This window comes from Eptesicus fuscus, chromosome 2, assembly GCF_027574615.1.
Source record: "Eptesicus fuscus isolate TK198812 chromosome 2, DD_ASM_mEF_20220401, whole genome shotgun sequence".
NCBI classification, from domain to species: domain Eukaryota; kingdom Metazoa; phylum Chordata; class Mammalia; order Chiroptera; family Vespertilionidae; genus Eptesicus; species Eptesicus fuscus.
This window is the reverse complement of record NC_072474.1, coordinates 50,046,770-50,067,047: the sequence shown is the minus strand read 5'-3', so window position 1 is coordinate 50,067,047 and position 20,278 is coordinate 50,046,770. Positions and strand designations below refer to the sequence as shown.

Below are 20,278 nucleotides of genomic sequence, written 5' to 3'. Positions count from 1 at the left end.
AGAGAGTTAGAAACATCGATGAGAGAGAAACATCGATCAGCTGCCTCTTGCACACCCCCTACTGGGGATGTGCCCGCAACCAAGGTACATGCCCTTGACCAGAATCGAACCTGGGACCCTTGAGTCCGAAGGCCGACGCTCTATCCATTGAGCCAAACCGGTTTCGTCCGTGCTCTGCTTTTTGATGGGAGTGGGTACCTCAGGCTGTTAGGGTGACACCAGCCACATTCTCTTACTCCTTTAACTCTGCCTTTCCAGTTCTCATTGTTTTGCTCAGTTCTTGCAGGCACAATTCCTTAAAAATTTTCACTTCTAAGTTTTCTCTGAATTTCATGTGGAAGAATAAACAAATAATAATAACATAATAAATCTGTAATATTTATTAAGAGATTAAATAGCCTATCTAATAAAAGAGCAATATGCAAATTAACCATCATTCCACCACACACAAGCCACGCCCACAAGGATCGGGCCTAAATGGGCAGTTGGACATCCCTCGAGGAATCCCAGATTGGAGAGGGTGCAGGCTGCGCTGAGGGACATCCCCCTCCTTGCACAAATTTCGTGCACTGGGCCTCTAGTCAATTATAACACACTACATAATATCCAATATATTATTAATAAACATTGCTTATTATTCTATCTAGTTAAATAGTAATATGCAAATTAACTGTCACTCCACGATAAAAATGACGGCGCATATAGCCACAAGATGGTGGTGCCCAGTCCTCTCAGCCCCACCGGATTCCCCCAGTCTCAAGGACGGCTGCCGCTGAGAGGTGGCAGAGTAAGTGGCCTAGCGGAATGCTGCCCAGAGGCCCTCCTGACCCTTTATAAAAAACAAAAACAAATTCACTCCCCATGGAGTGATCCCACACACACAAACCTGCAGCCTGGGGTCTCAGCCTGGGAGGCACCTGCACCCCCATGGCACAATCCCCTCCCAGCAGTGGCAGCCTGGGGTCTCAACCACTGAGTCACACCAGCCAGGCAGATATGGAGGAATCTTAAATGTTTCTTTTTTAAAAATATATATTTTATTGATTTTTTACAGAGAGGAAGGGAAAGGGATAGAGAACTAGAAACATCTATGAGAGAGAAAAATCGATCAGCTGCCTCCTGCACACTACCCACTGCGTATGTGCCCCTAACCAAGGTACATGACCTTGACTGGAATTGAACCTGGGACCCTTGAGTCTGCAGGCCAATGCTCCATCCACTGAGCCAAACCAGTTATGACTGTCCAATATGTTAAAGAAAAAACCCTATCTGGGGAGAAACCAAGATGGCGGCATAGGTAGGCACCTAAACTGCTGCTTCGCACAACAATTTCAAAATTACAACTAAAAGACAGAACGGACATCATCCAGAACCACAGGAAAGCTGGCTGAGTGGAAATTATACAACTAGAAGGAAAGAGAAAAGCTCATGGAGAATCAGAGGAGCTACAAAGGGCTGAGGTACAGAGACACATGCAGAGAGGAAGGGTGGCTGAGTGCCTGGTTAGCGTTCTCTGGTGGGAGAGTGAAGGAAGCTCCTGACTGCACTGAACCCCAGTTCCAACTGCACTGAACCCCAGTTCCGGGCGAAACCCCGTGGACCTAGGCTCATACGGGGGGAGTCTGGACTGTCAGGTAGAGAGAAAGGCACACAGAGACTCGAAGACTCAGGGGAGCTGCAGCGGGCAGGGGTCTGGAGGTGCACGCGCCCGCATGCGCGCAGAGAAGACTGACTGCGGATGTTGCCGCTGGCTTTCCCTAGAGGAAGGGAGTCAGAAGCTCCTGACTGCACTGAACCCCAGTTCTGAATGCACTGAACCCCAGTTCTGGGAGAGCCCTTGGGGACCCACGCTCTCAGGGGGAATCTGGACTGTCAGGTGGAAACTCAGGGGAGCTGTGAAAGGCAGAGGTCTGGAGGTGAGCGCGCAAGTGCGTGCAGAGAGGACTGACTGTGCCACTGGCTGGAGGGAACTGGAAGCTCCCGACTGCTCAGAACTCCAGTTCCGGGTGAGAATCTGGGAATCCAGATTCATTGGGGGAGAAACTGGACTGCCTGGCAGCGGGCAAATCTTGAGGGCAGCTTTCTCTCAGAGGTGCTTGCAGCGATTACTGAGAGACACTGAGACCCAGGGGCCTCATAGGGAAGGGCTGATGGGAAGCCAAGACTGTCTGCTCAGCCCTGAGACTCCACCCCATCCAAGCTGAGCACAGAGGCTTTTGCAATTTTGCAAGTCTGATCCTATAAGGTGTCTCCAGCACAGAAGGTCTCCTGATGTAGACACAGCTGATACTCACAGCCAACTGGCCTGGAGGTCAATTCCTCCCAGTGATACCAACAACAATCAAGACTTAACTACAACAAGGCTGAGCACACAGTCCACAAAGGGGTGCACCAAGAATGTCCACCTCAGGTAACTGGGGAGGCCAACCCACTGGGCCATATAAGACACCTAGCACACAAAGCTACCCTACCAACTCAGGGAAGCAGCGAAAATGCAGAGACAAAGAAACAGATCACAAACTAAAGAAATGGAGGAAAACAAACAACTGGATATAGAGTTCAAAACCACGGTTATAAGGTTTTTCAAGAATTTCCTAGAAAAGGCCGATAAATTTAGCGAGACCCTCGAGGATATGAAAAAGGACCAACTAGAAATTAAACATACACTGACTGAAATAAAAAATATTATACAGAGACCCAACAGCAGACGAGAGGATCACAAGAATCAACTCAAAGATTTGAAATACAAAGAAACAAAAAACACTCAGCTGGAAAGCAAAAAGAAAAAAGAATTAAAAAATTTGAAGATAGTGTAAGAAGCCTCTGGGACAACTTCAAGCGTACCAACATCAGAATTATGGAGGCACCAGAAGAAGAGAGAGAGCAAGATACTGGAAAGCTATTTGAAGAAATAATGACCGAAAACTTCCCCCATCTGGTGAAAGAAATAGACTTACAAGTCCAGGAAGTGCACAGAACCCCAAACAAAAGGAATCCAAAAAGAACCACACCAAGACACATCATTATTAAAATGCCAAGAGCAAAAGACAAAGAGAGAATATTAAAAGCAGCAAGAGAAAAAACAGTTAATTACCTACAAGGGAGCACTCATACAATTGTCAGCTGATTTCTCAACAGAAACTATGCAGGCCAGATGGGAGTGGCAAGAAATATTCAAAGTGATGAATAGCAAGAACCTACAACCAAGATTACCCAGCAAAGTTACCATTCAGAATGGAAGGTCAGATAAAGAGCTTCACAGATAAGAAAAAGCTAAAGAAGTTCATCACCACCAAACCAGTATTATATGCAATGCTGAAAGGTATTCTTTAAGAAGAGGAAGAAGAAGAAAAAAGTAAAGATAAAAATTATGAACAGCAAATACATATCTATCAACAAGTGAACCTAAAAATCAAGTGAATTAAAAACCTGAGGAACAGAAATAAACTGGTGAATATAATAGAATCAGGGGCATAGAAAGGGAGTGGACTGATAATTCTCAGGGGGAAAGGTAAATGGGGGTGCAGAAAGAGACTGGACAAAAATCGTACACTTATGGATGAGGACAGTGCGGGGGGGACATAAGGGCAGAGGGTGGGGTGGGAATCAGGTGGAGGGGAACTATGGGGGGAAAAAGGAGAAACAATTGTAATAATTTGAACAATAAAGATTTATTAAATTAAAAAGAAAAGAAAAGAAAAAACCCTAGCTAATAAAGAGGGAATATGCAGGGGAGGGTATTTTGGGGTGACTGGGTTGTCAGGAGAGGGCAGTTGGGGACGATTGGGCTGGCAGGGGAGCAGTTAAGCATCGATCAGGCTGGCAGAGGAGTGGTTAGGGGGTGATCAGACCGGCAGACATAAGCAGTTAGGGGCAATCAGGCAAGCAGGCAAGCAGTTGGGACCCAGCAATCCCGGATTGTGAAAGGGATGTCCGACTGCCTGTTTAGGCCCGATCCTACAGGCAGTCAGACATTCCCCGAGGGGTCCCAGATTGGAGAGGGTGCAGGTTGGGCTGAGGGATTACACCCCCCGCCCCCGAGCCCAGTGCATGAATTTTGTGCACCAGGCCTCTAGTATAAACATAATTTATATATATACAAATATATCAATATTGACTATGAAGTGAATAAATATATTAATATATACATACTGTTAATGTTTATTAACGTTAATAAATATTACTTATTATGTACTATTATAAAAAACATACATACCATGGCTTCAGATCCACCTGCACAGTCAAGTGCAAAATCCACACCCCCACCGGTCATTTCAATGATGACCTCCTGGACGGGTTTTTGTAGGTCTCTAGGATTGAGGCAGTCAGTGGCTCCAAGGGCTTTGGCCTTTGCAAACTTCTCACTGTTGATATCAACAGCTATGATTCTGGAAGCTCCTGCTACTTTACAACCGATTAAAGCAGAAAGGCCGACACCTCCCAGGCCAAAGATGGCACAAGTAGAACCTGGGGTAACCTGCAGGCAGGAAAATCATAAGTTAAAGCAGCTGGTCCCCCCTTTTTTAAAGGTACAGAGTGAGGTGGGGGCAGGAATATATGTAGGACTGTCTGTCATAAGACTAAGGGATTTAGCCACTTGGGGAAATTTACCAATGTAAAAATGAGTGAGTCACTGACTAAACTTGGAGAATCATTTGAGGGCCATTAGGATCATCAATTTATAAGGAACAAGCCCAAGTGGAAATCATTTCCTTGTTTTCATTTCCCCTTTAGTGGTATCAGAACAAAATCTGAAAGCTCACACACTGTAAAGGGCTTATTGTTTGCCCTTTTAAATAGATCACAAGAAATTTGATGTCTATATTTCTAATAGGCCTTATTTGGTTGTGTTAATGTTATAGTTTTTTAAAAAAGTATATTTTTATTGAGAGGAAGAGAGATGGAAACATCAATGATGGGAGAGAATCATTGATTGGCTGCCTCCTGCATGCCCCACACTGGGGATTGAGCCTGCACCCTGGCCAGTGCCCTCACCAGGAATCAAACCATAACCTTCTAGTTTATAGATTGAGGCTCAACCACTGAGCCATGCCGGTTTGGCATAATGTTATAGTTTTGATGACCACTAATATTTCTCTAAATGTGAAATAACTCAGTGATCTCAATTATCAATTTATTTAATTTGAATAGATCCAAATTTCCTTGCATGGCGTTGGAGGATTTTTATTATCTGACCCCTATTTCCTTTCATTTTTATCTCTATGATATTCTCAGTACTGCAGTCTCAATAAACTATCTCATTTTCTTTTCCTCATGTCTTAGTTCTTGCTTTTCCTTCAGCCTGCTGTACTTTTCACCTTATTTTCTATAAAGAAAAGTATAACCTATGTTTTTGGCCTGACTCAAGTAACACTCTCCCCACAAATCTTTTCTTTGTAATTCAATTAGAAAGTAGTACCAACTGGAATATGTTACTCTGTAGAGTGAGGTAGTGGCAAAAACAACAACACTGCATAGAGGGATGCTTACTATTATTATTTTCTCATGATGATGGGACACTTTTAAAATTAAAGCATAAACAAAAGGGAAAGAAGAAAATCTGCCTAAGAGGTGTATTGGGAACAAAGTTACAAAGAGAATGGACATCTCTCACTTTATGCATAATATTGGGTCTGTATAGAATAGCCTTTGCTATTCAGGGGAAATAAAAATATATTTGTAATATCCAGAATATTGTTTTATTTACAGTCTGTACTATTTACTATAATATTGTGGCATCTGTTTAGTTTATTTCCAAGTATATGTCTCCAGAGACTGTGTTAAATAGCTCGCCTCTAAGTCTCATGGAGAGTAGAAAAGCATTTTCTCCATTGCACAATGTTGTACTCAGTAGTTGGATTCTTAGGCCAGCTCACAACAGTGTATAAATTGAATACACTGCACTGAATGTGTTATATAAGCTGACCCCTGAGAGTAAAAGTGCTTTTGATTGCAGTACTGGGGCGGTCACTATAAAATACCCTCTCCCCATTTGATTTTCTATCTGCAGGCAACACTGTTACAGGGCATTTTCATACTTCCAAAGATATTCATAAAATGTAATTAATTGGGCTATAAATGATACAAGCACATTAAAATAAATCAGAGGTTCTGGTGATGCTGTTGGAGGTTCCTAAGAATTATTCAGAGTTTTTGCATCACTTTTCTTTTCAAAAGTAAATTTTAAGCTTTAGTAGAGTCTTGCCTTTTATCTAGAACTAGTGTCCCGGTGCATGGACTCATGAACATTGAAAGGAAATTAATTAGTAGAAATATTTTAACATCGCTATTCGCCCTTTCTCTATAATAGAAGTGTCAACCAAATTCACGATTGACAAGGACAGGTCAAAACACACCCATGCAATTGGCGCTAGCAAGAGCTTCACTGGTATATGTATTGTGCGTGCGTGAGTCAACTTGGCCTTTTATATATATATAGATAAACTTGCTTAATTAGACCTGCTTTCTGATTTAGCTAAACTTTTTCCAGCCCAGTGAAGCACCCCAACTTCTCTTTCAGGTAATTGTCAGCAACACAGCAGTAAATAGCAACACGAAGCAGATTGTTATTGTAGATCACACAGGAAGAAAAAAGGGCAAAATATTTAATTGCAGCAGTGTTTGACTATATACTATACAGAGAGAAAACCTGAAATCATTTTCAAGTTCCACCATATCTTACTTCTTTTCAGTTGGGTCAAGTTTATAAAATTTTCTAAATCTCTGTTTTCTGGCTAATGAAAAGAAAATAGGATTCTATTGAATTTCCTATCTACCTATCCCAGGAATAAAATGAGATGAGGCATGGGAAAATGCTTCACAAACATTTGGTTAAACTGTAAAATGTTTGTACCTGGCTGTACAGCAAGTCGGGTGCCTGGGTTGAAGAAATCCCAAGGAGGCTAGTCACTAGGGAGAGGCAGCTGGGCGCTGCTATGTGACATCATTACCTGGTGCCCACAGCGACTGTTTCTGGGCTGGGCTGGGCTGGGCTGTGGGCCGCATTTTGCACCATGGGGTCTTGACAGCATTGGCTGCGACTTGGTGGGGTGTTACTCTAGTGTTGTAGCAGCACCCGTGTCCCACTTGGGGGAAGCCGAGTGTTGGTTTGTTGGTGCCAGGTCCGTGGTGCCATTTATTTTTAAATGGCCAGTGTGCATCATGGCAGCTTCTGCGTTAAGCATCTGCCCCCTGGTGGTCAGTGCGTTTTATAACTACTGGTCAGAGGGAAGGGTGGACACTTAGCCTTTTATATATATACTAGAGTCCCGGTGCATGAAATTCGTGCATGGAGTGGGGTTGTCCCTCAGCCCAGCCTGTACCCTCTCCAATATGGGACCCCTCAAGGGATGTCCGACTGCCCGTTTAGGCCCGATCCATTGGGATCGGGCCTAAACGGGCAGTCGGACATCCCTCTCACAATCCAGGACTGCTGGCTCCCAACTGCTTGCCTGCCTGCCTTCCTGATTGCCTCTAACCGCTTCTGCCTGCCAGCCTGATCACCCCCTAAACACTCTGCTGCCAGCCTGTTTGCCCCCAACTTCCCTCCTCTGCCGGCCTGGTCACCCCTAACTGCCCTCTCCTGCAGGGTTGATCACCTCCAATTGCCCTCCCTTGCAGGCCTGGTCCTTCTCAACTGCCCTCCCTTGCAGGCTGGGTGCCTCCCAACTGCCCTCTCCTGCTGGCCATCTTGTGGTGGCCATCTTGTGTCCACATGGGGACAGGATCTTTGACCACATGGGGGCAGCTATATTGTGTGTTGCAGTGATGATCAATCTGTATATTACTCTTTTATTAGATAGGATAGAGGTCTGGTACAGGGGTGGGGGCCAGCTGGTTTGCCCTGAAGGGTGTCCCGGATCAGGTGGGGGTTCCCTTGGGGCATGGGGCGGCCTGAGCGAGGGGCCTGTGGTGGTTTGCAGGCCGGCCACGCCCCCTGGCAACCCAAGCGGAGGCCCTGGTATCTGGAATTTATTTTCCTTCTACAATTGAAACTTTGTAGCCTGGAGCGGAGCCAAGCCTGGGGCTCCCTCCAGGCCGGCAGCCATTTGTGTTGGGGTTATAATTGAAACTTTGTTGCCTTAAGCGGGTGGGCCCGGCCAGGGTGTGCTGAAAGCTTTGCTTCCTCTGTTGCCGGCGGCAACCCTGGCCTGCTCTCTCAAGCTCCATTCTGCCGCCATTTGTTTAAATTTGTTTACCTTCTATAATTGAAACTTTGTAACTTGAGTGGAGGCTTAGGCCTGGCAAGGGCAGGCGGAAAGCTTGGCTTCCTCTGTTACCTAGGAAACCTTGCTCTCTGTGGCTGTAGCCATCTTGGTTTGGGTTAATTTGCATGCTCGCTCTGATTGGATGGTGGGCGTGGCTTGTGGGCGTGGCTTGTGGGTGTGTCGGAGGTATGGTCAATTTGCGTATTTGTCTATTATTAGGTAGGGTAGACTAGAGGCCTGGTGCATGAAATTTGTGCACTCGGGGGGGGGGCGTCCCTCAGCCCGACCTGTGCCCTCTCACAGTCTGGGAGCCCTTGGGGGATGTCCGACTGACAGCTTAGGCCTGCTTCCCATGGGGAGCAGGCCTAAGCTGTCAGTCGGACATCCTTAGAGCTGCTGCAGAGGCAGGAGAGGCTCCTGCCACCGCTGCTGTACTTGCCAGCCATGAGCCTGGCTTCTGGCTGAATGGTGCTCCTCCTATGGGAGTGCACTGACCACCAGGGGGTAGCTCCTTTGTTGAGCATCTGCCCCCTAGTGGTCAGTGCGCATCATAGTGACCAGTCGTTCCACCGTTTGGTCAATTTGCATATTAGCCTTTTATTATATAGGATTACTCATACTTCCCTTTCCTTTACTTGGTCCTATCAGATTTATTTTTCTTCTTTGAGCATCTGGTGAGGTGATTTAGTTGTTCCTCAACAGTGGGAATAACATGGGAATTTAGATAAGCTTTGACTAGATTTAAAAGTAAACTGTAGCTGAATCTCTGGTGTTAATATTGCTGAAAAAAGATTATAGTAGTAGAAGGCGAGCATCTGCATGGAGTCCAGAAAAGGGGATGTGTTTAACCCCAAGAGCAATAATTCTTCCTTGAGAGGCCAGTGCCATCTACAGGAGAATGTGCTTTGACTGTCAAGGTCACATAAGCTGTTAACATTACCCAATTAACACCCTTCTCCCAGGAGCCTTTGTATTGTAGCTTGTCTTCCCATACAACTTTTAATTTTTATTAATGAGTGAATAAGTGAATGAATGAATGAACAAATGATATTTTAGAGGGAGGTAATACACTGATGGCCAAGATTAGCATCCCTGTGTGCTTGGCCAATAAATTCTCAATGAAAAGTCAGACCTTGATATTCTGGTTACTAAATCAGCTTCTTATTTTCATTAGGATGACTTTGCTTCCTTGAAACCCAACAACTCTAGGCAATCTGATAAAAAGAAATTTTTGTTGCAAAACTGAGGATGGAACTTCACCAAGATGTTTTAAGGGTTGCATATGAACCTAGTTTTGTTCACTCATTCACTGAAAGATTGTCACATCCCTACTATGTGACATGCACAGGGTTAGGCTCCAGAAATACCACAATGAACAAAAGAGAGTTCTTGCCTTCAAGGAGCAAATAGTTTCATAGGAAGGAGAAGTAATGGGAAATTCCTCCATAGTGTGATAAGGTGGACAGGAATAAACATGGATACTTTGTGGAAACTGCGAGGGGTTCCTAAGTTATGCCCAAAGGACTGGAGTAGTTTTCTAACAGGAAGTGGCAAATACAAAAACCCAGCTAGAAGAGGTGGGGAGCTCTCCAGGCAATGTTGATGGGAGCCAGGTGTGCAAAGCCCAGAGGCCATAGTGACTGGAGGCAAGGCTGGGCAGGGAAAAGTAGGGAGAACCACTGCAGTGTACTTAAGGAAAAAAGGAATAATGGAAGGGAGATGAAATAGTCATATGTGCTGTTTAGAAAGACCAATTTTAGTTGCAATTTGGAGTCAAGGGATGAAGACTGATGTTAAGGAGATTTAAATTAGGAGATAGTTTGAGGGATACTGACATCTCTCTAGTCTCTGAGTTAAACAGCTTTGAAAAGCTTATAAATTGTAACATAGGACTCAGGGACATATCTTTCCACCATTACGGCTGCCATCTGAGAACCTGCACTGGAGCCACAAAAGGATAGGGTGAGAAGCGGAGATGAATTACTACAGTTTAGGGAGGAATCTGTACCTTCAGGGAGAAAGTAGGCGTCGCCACGTGGGGGTGGGTTTCTATTGTTTCTTAACTGGGTCTGCTGTCCCAGGATGAGGATTCATATTTAGGAGACATATTTAAGCAGGCTGTATTTAAATTAGGGATGACCTATAATATAACATACTAGTATAGGGAAAGAAATTGACATGAATTGGGTGCCAACTATATGCCACCCACTGGGCCAGATGTCTTACATATGCAATATGATTTAGTTTTCCCACAGTAATTTGTAATATATATTATTATACAGAAATAGAAGTAAAGAGATTAAATAACTTGCCTAAAACCACAGAGATGATAAATAGAGCCAGGGTTTGAAGATAATTCTAGCTGCCTCCTAATAACTTCTGTTTTATAGAAACTGGTGATTAACCATTTTACCTTGGCAGTGTTGATTGCAGCTCCATAGCCAGTTGAAAATCCACATCCAAGCAGACAGACTCTCTCTAAATTTGCATCATCATCTATTTTGGCAAGATTAGTATCTGATACGACAGTGTACTGAGAGAAGGTACTGGTCCCTAAGAAATGGTAAACTGGTTTTCCTTTGCAGGTAAACCTGCTGGTTTTGTCTTCCATTACTTCTTGCTGAATAATAGGATCTTTGAATTGACTAGAGAATTTTAAAAAAGATACAAAAAAGAGAAAGTAAATGGATCACTGATTCCTCAAAAAAATAGTTAGGCATTATGTATTAGTTATAACAATTTAGATATGAAAAAATTGAGAAAATCACTTGGAACTTTTTTGCATACACACACACACACACACACACACACACACACACATATATATAGTATATATATATATAGTCCCCCAAAATGTATACATACTTTAACAATTGATAACTCACTTAATTTTCACTCCTTTTCAGGTTTAACTAATTTGAAATAATGGGTGAAGCCAGACTGAGCTTTGAACAAAGAAAATTTATTCTAAAGTGCCACTAGACTTTTTTAATGGGGATAAATAAAAGATAAAGTTTATGGTACAAAACTAGCAACAGTAAATGAGGGCATACAAATATCAACAAAATGATTCTTGATGTTTGCAATTCTTGATGATTGCTTTGCATTAGCAGTGTCTGGACCAGTATGGTCATCAGTTTGAAAACAGGCATTGACAAAAAAATTATTAATTTCTGTAGATTCTTTTAAAATTTGAAAATGAACTGTATGTTAATAAACACTGACTTTATAATCATTCAAAGTGTGCATACATTTTTGTCATTATATATAATATAAAAACATAATTTTTATATATTTATTGTATATAATATATGATGACATATAGCAGTGATGGGCAACCTTTTGATCTTGGTGTGTCAAACTTTGCCAAAAAACTGAGCATAACTCGGGTAGTGTGTCACTTTGAGGAAAAAACAATATTTCGCAAATGTTTCATCCTCAGGAGCAGCAAATGTTTCATCCTCAGCATGCGGCCGCCTCAGCGGCCACGTGTCATCAGAAATGGCCTGACACACGTGTCATAGGTTCGCCATCACTGAAATATATTAAATATGTAATATAAATAATATATAAAATATAATATAAATAATATGTTTATTATAATACACTAGAGGCCTGTTGCACTAAGATTCATGCAATAGGCCTTCCTTCCTTGCCTGCCGGCACCGGTTTTCCTCTAGCACCCAGGACCCAGGCCTTTGCTCCGGCCGCAGCAGAGAAGCCAAGCCTCTTTAATCTTCAGTCTTTAGTCTATAGTCTTCAGTCTTTGCTTGGGCTGGAGCCTTCAGTTTTTGCTCCCCGCCTGTGTATGCAAATTAACCTGACATTTTTGTTGGGTTAATTTGCATACTCACTCCTGATTGGCTGCGGGTATCACGGAGACAGGTCAATTTGCATATTTCTCTTTTATTAGTGTAGATAATATCCTATCTAATAAAAGGGTAATATGCAAATTAATCATCACTCCATCACAAAAAAGATGGTGGCGCCCATAGATGGCAGCACCCAGTCCTCTCAGCCCCGCCAGAGTCCCCCAGTCCTGGGGGCTGGCCGCTGAGAGTGGGCAGCATGAGTGGCCTGGCGGAATGCTTGCTTCATCGCTGTGGCGACGAGGCAAGTGTTCAGCGCCTAGTTGCAGATGGGCTTCTGGGCAGCGGAGAGCCTCTGGGCAGTGGGCGCAGAACGGCCAGACCCTGCAGAGAGCTACTGGTGCACGGAATTGTGCACAGGGCTACTAGTATGATATAATAGACATAATAGTCAGGGGTCATCTAAAAATCATAATGATAACAATAAACTTAAAATATTTTTTAATCTTTATTGTTGAGAGTATTACAAATGTCTCCCCCTCTTTCCCCCTTGCCCCCCCACCACTGAGTTCTCACCCCGCCTCCAGGCTTTTACCATTATCTCTGTTCATGGACAATGCATATATGCATATAAATTCTTTGATTAATTTCTTACCTCCCCCCAACCCCATTCCCTCTGAGATTCATCAGTCTGTTCTATGTTTCCATGCCTCTGGTTCTATTTTATTCATCAGTTTATTGTGTTCATTAAATTCCACATGTAAGTGAGATCCTGTGATACTTGTTTTTCTCTATCTGGCTTATTTCACTTAGCATAATACTCTACAGGTGCATGGATGCTGTCTCAAAAAGTAAGAGATCCTATTTTTATTTTTTTTTACAGCTGCATAGTATTTCACTGTGTAAATGTACCACAGCTTTTTTAACCACTCATCTACTGATGGGCACTTGGGCTGTTTCTAGATCTTAGCTACTGTAAATAATGCTGCTATGAATATAGGGGAGCCTATATTCCTTCTGATTGGTGTTTTGGGATTCTTAGGATATATTCCTAGACATGGGATCCCTGGATCAAGTGGCAGTTCCATTTTTAATTTTTTGAAGAAACTCCACACGGTTTTCCATAGTGGCTGTAACAGTCTGCATTCCTACCAGCAGTGCACTAGGGTTTCTTTTTCTCCACATCCTCGACAGCACTTATTTGTTGATTTGTTAATGTTAGCCATTCTGGCAGATGTGAGGTTCTACCTCATTGTCGTTTTAATTTGCATCTCTCTAATGATTAGTGATGCTGAGCATTTTTTCAGATGTCTTTTGGCCATTTGTATGGCCTGTTTGGAAAAGTGTCTATTTGGATCCTCTGTCCATTTTTTAATTGGATTGTCTGTCTTCCTTTTGTTGAGTTATATGAGTACATTGTATATTTTGGGAATTAACCCCTTAGATGATGTATCATTGGCAAATATATTCTCCCATACAGTGGGTTCCCTTTGCATTTTGAATCTAGTTTCTTTTGCTGTGCAAAAGCTTTTTAGTTTGATGTAGTCCCATTTGTTTATTTTTTCCTTTGTTTCTCTGGCTCTAGGCAATGTATCGGTGAAAATTCTGCTCCATGAGATGCCTGAGATTTTGCTGCCTATGTTTTCTTCTAGGATTTTTATGGTTTCATTACTTACATTTAAGTCTTTTTTTTATCCATTTTGAGTTTATTTTGTGTATGGTGTAAGTTGGTGGTCTAGTTTCATTTTTTTGCATGTACCTCTCCAGTTTTCCTAATACTATTTATTAAAGAGACTGTTTTTACTGCATTGTATGATCTTGCCTCATTTGTCAAATATTAATTGAACATAATAGCTTGGGTCGATTTTTGGGTTTTCTGTTCTGTTCCATTGATCTATATGCCTGTTCTTGTGCCAGAACCAGGTTGTTTTTATTACAGTGGCTTTGTAGTATAACTTGATAGCTGGTATTGTGATTCTTCCAACTTTGTTTTTCTTTCTCAAGATTGCTGTGGCTATTCAGGGTCTTTTTTGGTTCCATATTAATTTTTGGATTATTTTTTTCTAGATCTGTGAAATATGCCACTGATATTTTAATAAGAATTGCATTGAATTTATATATATTTTATTGATTTTTTACAGAGAGGAAAGGAGAGGGACAGAGAGCTAGAAACATCGATGAGAGAGAAACATCGACTAGCTGCCTCTTGCACACCCCCTACCGGGGATGTGCCCGCAACCAATGTACATGCCCTTGACCGGAATCGAACCTGGGACCTTTCGGTCCGCAGACTGACGCTCTATCCACTGAGCCAAACCGGTTTCGGCAAGAATTGCATTGAATTTATAGGTTGCTTTGGGTGCTATGGACATTTTAATGATGTCAGTTCTACCAAATGATGAACATGGTATGTACTTCCACTTATTTATATCTTCCTCTATCTTCTTTCAACATCCTGTACGTTTTTGAGTACATATCTTTTACCTCCTTGGTTAAATTTATACCTAAGTATCTTAATTTTTTTGTTGCAACAGTAAATGGGATTTTTTTTTTTAGTTTCTCTTCCTGAGAGTTCATTATTTGTGCATAAAAATATCATTGATTTCTGGGTGTTAATTTTGTATCCTGCTACATTGCTGAATTCATTTAGTAAATCTAGTAATTTTATAGTGGAGTCTTTAGGGTTGTCTATATAAAACATCATGTCATCTGCGAATAATGACAGTTTTACTTCTTCCTTTCTATTTGGATGCCTTTTATTTTTTCTTCTTGGATTTCCAGTACTGTGTTGAATAAGAATTTTCCTGTCTTGGGAAAAATGCTTTTAGTTTTTGCACATTGAGTATGATGTTGGCTGTAGGTTTGTTCTATATGGCCTCTATTATATTGAGGTATGACCCCTCTATTCCCCTTTGCTGAGAATTTTTATAAAAAGTGGATGTTGGATTTTGTTGACTGCTTTTTCTGCATCAATTGATATAATCATATGATTCTTTTTGTCTTTCAATTTGTTTATGTGATGCATCGCATTCATTGATTTGTGAATATTTTACCAGCTTTGCATGTCTGGAAAAATCCCAATTGGTCATGGTGTATGATCTTTTTAATATATTGCTGGATCCTATTTGCTATTATTTTGTTGAGGATTTTAGCATCTATGATCATCAGAGATATTGGTCTATAATTCTTTTTTTGTATCTGTTTTTAGAATTAGGATAATGCTGGCCTTGCAAAGAGAGCTTGAAAGTGTTCATTCCTCTGATAATTTGAGGAGGATAGGCATTAGTTCTTCCTTGAATATTTGGTAAAACTTCCCTGTGAGGCCATATGGGCCAGGGCTTTTGCTTGCTGGGAGTTTTTTGATTATTGCCATGAGATGAAAAAGGTTGAAAATCGCTGTGTTAATCTATTCTCTTACTGAAGGATATCTGTGCTCTTTGGAATAGTTTGCTATTATAAACAATGTTGCAATGAACATTCTAGCACATGTCTCCCTGCGTGATTTTGCAACAGTTCCTTGTACACACCTGAGTAGAATTGTTGGGTAGAAATATGCACGTATTCAACATCATTTACATTTTGCCAATGTACTGCCCAAAATATTCGTACCAACTTATACCCTCACTAATAGTGTGTAGAGCTTACCTGAGCTTTGCACAGAAATTTGTGAGTGGACTTAGACAGAACTTGCATTTTTTACATTGAGGCATGTAGAGAGGAATCACTTTGTCACCTAGAAAGATAGGCCATATGTTGGATGCCTATAAACATTACTTGTAAATGTTACTTATAAATAATTTCTACCAGATGAATCAGTGGAAAACACCATTTCTTATGGTATACATTTTATGTTCAGCAGAGTAAAGGTGGCAAAACATTTTGATACTCTCAAAGATTGCTGATTTTCCCAAGTATTACCTATATTTACTCCCCCCGCACCCCCCCCCCCAGCTGGGCACTTAAGCAACAAGTCTGTATTGATACCATCAGGTGAAGAGTCCTACCTGAGACTCTGCTGTCCTTTTAGCTCTCTACATCATAACTATTATTTACTATATTTCTAAACCCCCATGTGGAATAGGACATCCTCATATAACAGGAGAGGTGGACAGTGACAGACTAGATATGGAGAGTATATGTTAAACCATCACCACCGTGTTTCACCATTTGTTTTACTGTCAAGTTTCACATTTTCTACTTTTTGTTCCATTTTGATTTAAAAATGGCTTCTATCCTCTGATGACCAAGGTCCAATAATAATTAACATTTGTTCAACTGTTAGTAGGTGCCAGACACCATTCTAATTGCTTACTTACTAGTATATTGTCTCATCTAATTCGCAGAACAACCCTTTGAAAAGGGTAGTGTTATTGTCCACTTTAGAAACAGAAATCTGAGTCACAGAAAAGTGACTTAACTGGTTAAGGTCACAGAGCCAGCAGGTGGCAGAGCTGGGCCTACACTGATCAGACCCCTCATGGATGCAAAATTTTCAGAAGCAGCTGGTTTTTATGATCTTGTTTGGAATGGAAAGATACTAATACGAATACCTCAAGGTTTGGAGCATCCTAATTAAAGGAAGGAAGTCTGACAAGTGAGGATTCCAGAGCCCTTATTCCAGTATTTGGTGGAATATCTGTTATGAAATATGCAGTAAGTAATTTCAGTCATTGTCATGTTTCATGTCATTTTTATCTTTCAAACTTCCAGAAAGACTAACTTAAGCTAACATTGGCATATGTGTAATATTTCTCACTTAGAATGAGCTACCTCATTCTTTAAATTCTTTATAATATTAAATTAGTTTTTTGCTTTATTTAGAGGAGGTTGTAAGTTGTCATTTGCGTGTCCATGGAAGCGTCAGTTTAATCTAACTTTGCAGCTTAGCTTCATTGTACAGTTTCTCAGTGCTATATGTAAATGAAGTGATCATATCCCCCAGATTTTACCAGACAATTCTGACTCAAGTATTCTGTCTCATTGTTAGACTGTGATAGATTGGGTTCTCACTTTTGCTTTGGAAAAGATGGTCCATTATGTAAACAGAGATCCATATAGCATGCAAAGCCAGGAATCTATTAGGAATTATCCCTGAAATATCCTGACATTCCCACTTATTGGAATGAGAAAATAAAATACCTGGTTTGCAGTTGGTCACTCCTGGCCCAACACTTTCCACGATACCTGCCCCCTCATGGCCAAGGATCACTGGGAACAGAGCCTCCGTAAATTTAGGATGGAGAATATGGGCATCAGTATGGCACAAGGCAGTGGCGATAATCTACAAAGCGACCAGATACTTGAGTTGTTTCTGTAATTATATCATTGGGGTTGTTAAGTGGATAATTTTAGGATAATTTCACTGTCATTCTGAGACTTTACAACACTCTTAGAGCTCAATAAATACATAATACTTAAAAAAACAACAACACCCAGTTAAGATATATTAGCATGTATTCTTTTTCTCTTATACCTTAGTTTTCTGGCTTTTACTATCATTGGAAAATCATAAAAAGAGATAAAATTGGCAGTTACTGTCTCCAGGAGAGGAGAAATCAAAGGCAATAGGAAAAATTTAAACAAAGTCTAATAGGCAGAGGAGTGGAGAGAACACAGGTTTCCAGGCCTTGTTCAAATTTTGTTGAAATGACATGAAATGAAATCGAGGAAATTAAAATTTTATAGTTAAAAGTGAGAGATCAAGTAAAAGATTGTCTACATTAATTACTGCTGTCTCTCCATATTCTTCTTCAAGATTCTGCTCATGAGGGTATCCCACTCATTCTCATGTATAAGCCCTTCCTGTGGTGGTTGGAGGGGAAACATAGCCTGGGCAGCCAGCTCTGGGGAAATGGAGACATGACCCCAACTTGCCCTTGATGGTCTGTCCACTCAGCGTGGGCTCTTCTCCCTGCTCTCCCACTGCCTTCCCTTCATCCGCACCCAAGACCCTGTGCTGCCGGGGCAGCTCTTCAGGTTTTCCTCTCCCTTGTTTTATTTATTTTTTTCCTTGTTTTGAACCAAATTCTCTCTCTCTCTTTTAATAATTGTCAAGTGGAAAACAAAAAGAAAACATAACTAAATATAATGTAATGTGATTTTCTTAATCTGACTCTTAAGGTTAAGGATTAATGTTAAGGTGCTTTAGTTAAATTTTAAGCCCTTTATCAATGATTACTGATAAATAATTAATGATTTACCCCTCCTGGAGATAAGGCCTGTTTGTATCTGAACCTAAAGATACAATCCCCCACACTGAGAATGGTAGCACTTCCCAGTCACATCACACGGGTTTGACCTGACAGAGCCAAGTCTGCACCAAGTTAGTGCCTAGTGCAGTGATGGGGGAGTCCCCACTCACCTGAATTCGAACTTCATGTGCTTTGGGGGGAGCTACCTCAACCTCTTCTATGCAAAGGGGCTTGTTTGCTTCCCAGGCGATGGCTGCTTTGCATTTAATAACCTGGAAGAGAGAGATGGACATAGGAAGGGAGGGAAGAGAGGGAGAAGTTGTGGTGGAGGAGGGAGGGAGAAGGTAATAAAGAATATTATGGGGGGAAACAATAAAAGCATGTTGATACCATAACTTGTGGCTGGATGTTTTATATAATTATATTATTTTATAGAAAAGGGGATTATTGAAAATAAGAAAACACGATCTACATTATAGTCATTGCACTTTTATTTTTTTCTAAAAGACTAGTTTATTGATTATTTAGAGAGAGGAAGGGAGTGAATCATAGATCTGAGAGTGATCAACTGCCTTCCACAGGCCCCTCTTCAGGAATCGAACAGGCAACACCTTGGTGCAAGGGATAATGCCCAAGAACCTGAGCCACACTGGCCTGGGTGCCCTTTTAATTTTTTTGAGAAAAACAGGTGCATTAAAGTTTACCTTAATGTAATGCCTTGATCTTTTCCCCCTTCAGTAGAAGAGGGGATAAATTCATAGGGTTTGGCCAATAAGTATTTGTTGACGGAAAGATTTGTTATCAGCTCTGAATTACCTGAGTCCTTATTGCTAGAGTACAGATGTGACTTTACATGTTTGTTACTCATTGTATGATCCCCCCTAGGATCAGAAGTTACTGACAACACCAGGGAACTTGTTAGAGCTACAAGCCCTGTCCCAAATTCCCTAAATCAAAATCTGCATTTGAATAAGATCCAGGTGGTTCATATGCACATAAAAGTTTGAGAAGTGAGGCTTAAATAATTAGTAAATTTATCAGTAGAATAAATAAAAATTAAATAAAAATTTGGTCACTGCAAAAATTTTGGGTAAAAATGTATAAAAGAAATTAAATAGTATTATATAAACTTATTTTATAAATTAAGCAAGATTCTATAATTAAAATTTTATTTAGCCTCTTAAAATATTTTAATTGATTTCAGAGAGGATAGGAGAGGGAGAGAGACACAGAAACCTCCATGATGAGAGAGAATCATTGTCTGCCTCTTGCACTCCTCCTACTGGGGATTGAGCATGCTACTGGCCATGTGACCTGATGAGGATTGGAACTGTGACCTCTTGGTTTATAGGTCAACACTCAACCAGTGAGCCACACCAGCTGGGCTTGCCTCTTAATATTGTATTTTTAGTTTTAAATATAAGTAATATTGAAAGAAAGTAGAAAGAAACAAACCTATAATTCTCCATTCTAATACTACTGTTTTTTCTTTTGATGTGATTTTCCTAGTCTTTGACAACATGAATACATATTTTTGACAGTTATATAATTTTGAATTATTTAAAAAAGTATCACTAGTGTTATTTACAGGTACAATATATATTTATTATGGAAAGTTTCAAAATACAAACAAGAAGAAAAGAAATAAAATCCACCTGCAATTTTGTGAGGTAAATCCTTTGAATTATCCCCCAAATGGGATCTTATTGTATGTGATATTTTTAATCTACTTTTTCTACTTATTAATATACTATGATTATTTTCCATATTTTTCTCTAACACTACTTTTAACAAATGCAAATTCTATTTTATGGTTAGAGTAAATTCACTAACCCAAATCTCTCTCTCCTTTTGACAATTGTGAATATTTAATTTGACATCTTGTTGTAAGCATTATGGCCAGTCTACAGCAATTTTATTAGAGTAATTTTCTAGCATGAAAGGTGCTTTGGATCAACTTTGAATGCATTCTGTGATTAGCTTAAATTGAAACTTTTTAGCAAAAGTATACAAATAAAGAAGAATTGAACAAAGAAACAGTACATTTGCTTACTTTCCCCTTGGTGCCCAT

The 20,278-nt window shown here is 40.8% G+C and overlaps 1 protein-coding gene across 3 annotated transcripts in view; it reads right to left on the bottom strand.

Moving 5' to 3' along the window:
- Nucleotides 1–20,278, bottom strand: part of LOC103287828 (all-trans-retinol dehydrogenase [NAD(+)] ADH4) — a 29,055-nt gene extending 8,777 nt beyond the window's left edge. Inside the window, exons 1-7 of one of the 3 annotated variants that reach the window (XM_054723152.1) lie at nt 20,261–20,278; nt 18,378–18,479; nt 17,156–17,297; nt 15,662–15,749; nt 12,062–12,071; nt 10,621–10,827; nt 4,217–4,477 (exon numbers count right to left, since the gene is read on the bottom strand). In XM_054723152.1, coding sequence (XP_054579127.1) covers nt 4,217–4,477; nt 10,621–10,827; nt 12,062–12,071; nt 15,662–15,749; nt 17,156–17,297; nt 18,378–18,479; nt 20,261–20,278 — 828 coding nt within the window. Of the gene's footprint in view, nt 1–4,216; nt 4,478–10,620; nt 10,853–12,061; nt 12,072–15,661; nt 15,750–17,155; nt 17,298–18,377; nt 18,501–20,260 lie in introns of those variants that run through there. The other 2 variants (XM_008143519.3, XM_054723143.1) reach the window with 2 other exon arrangements.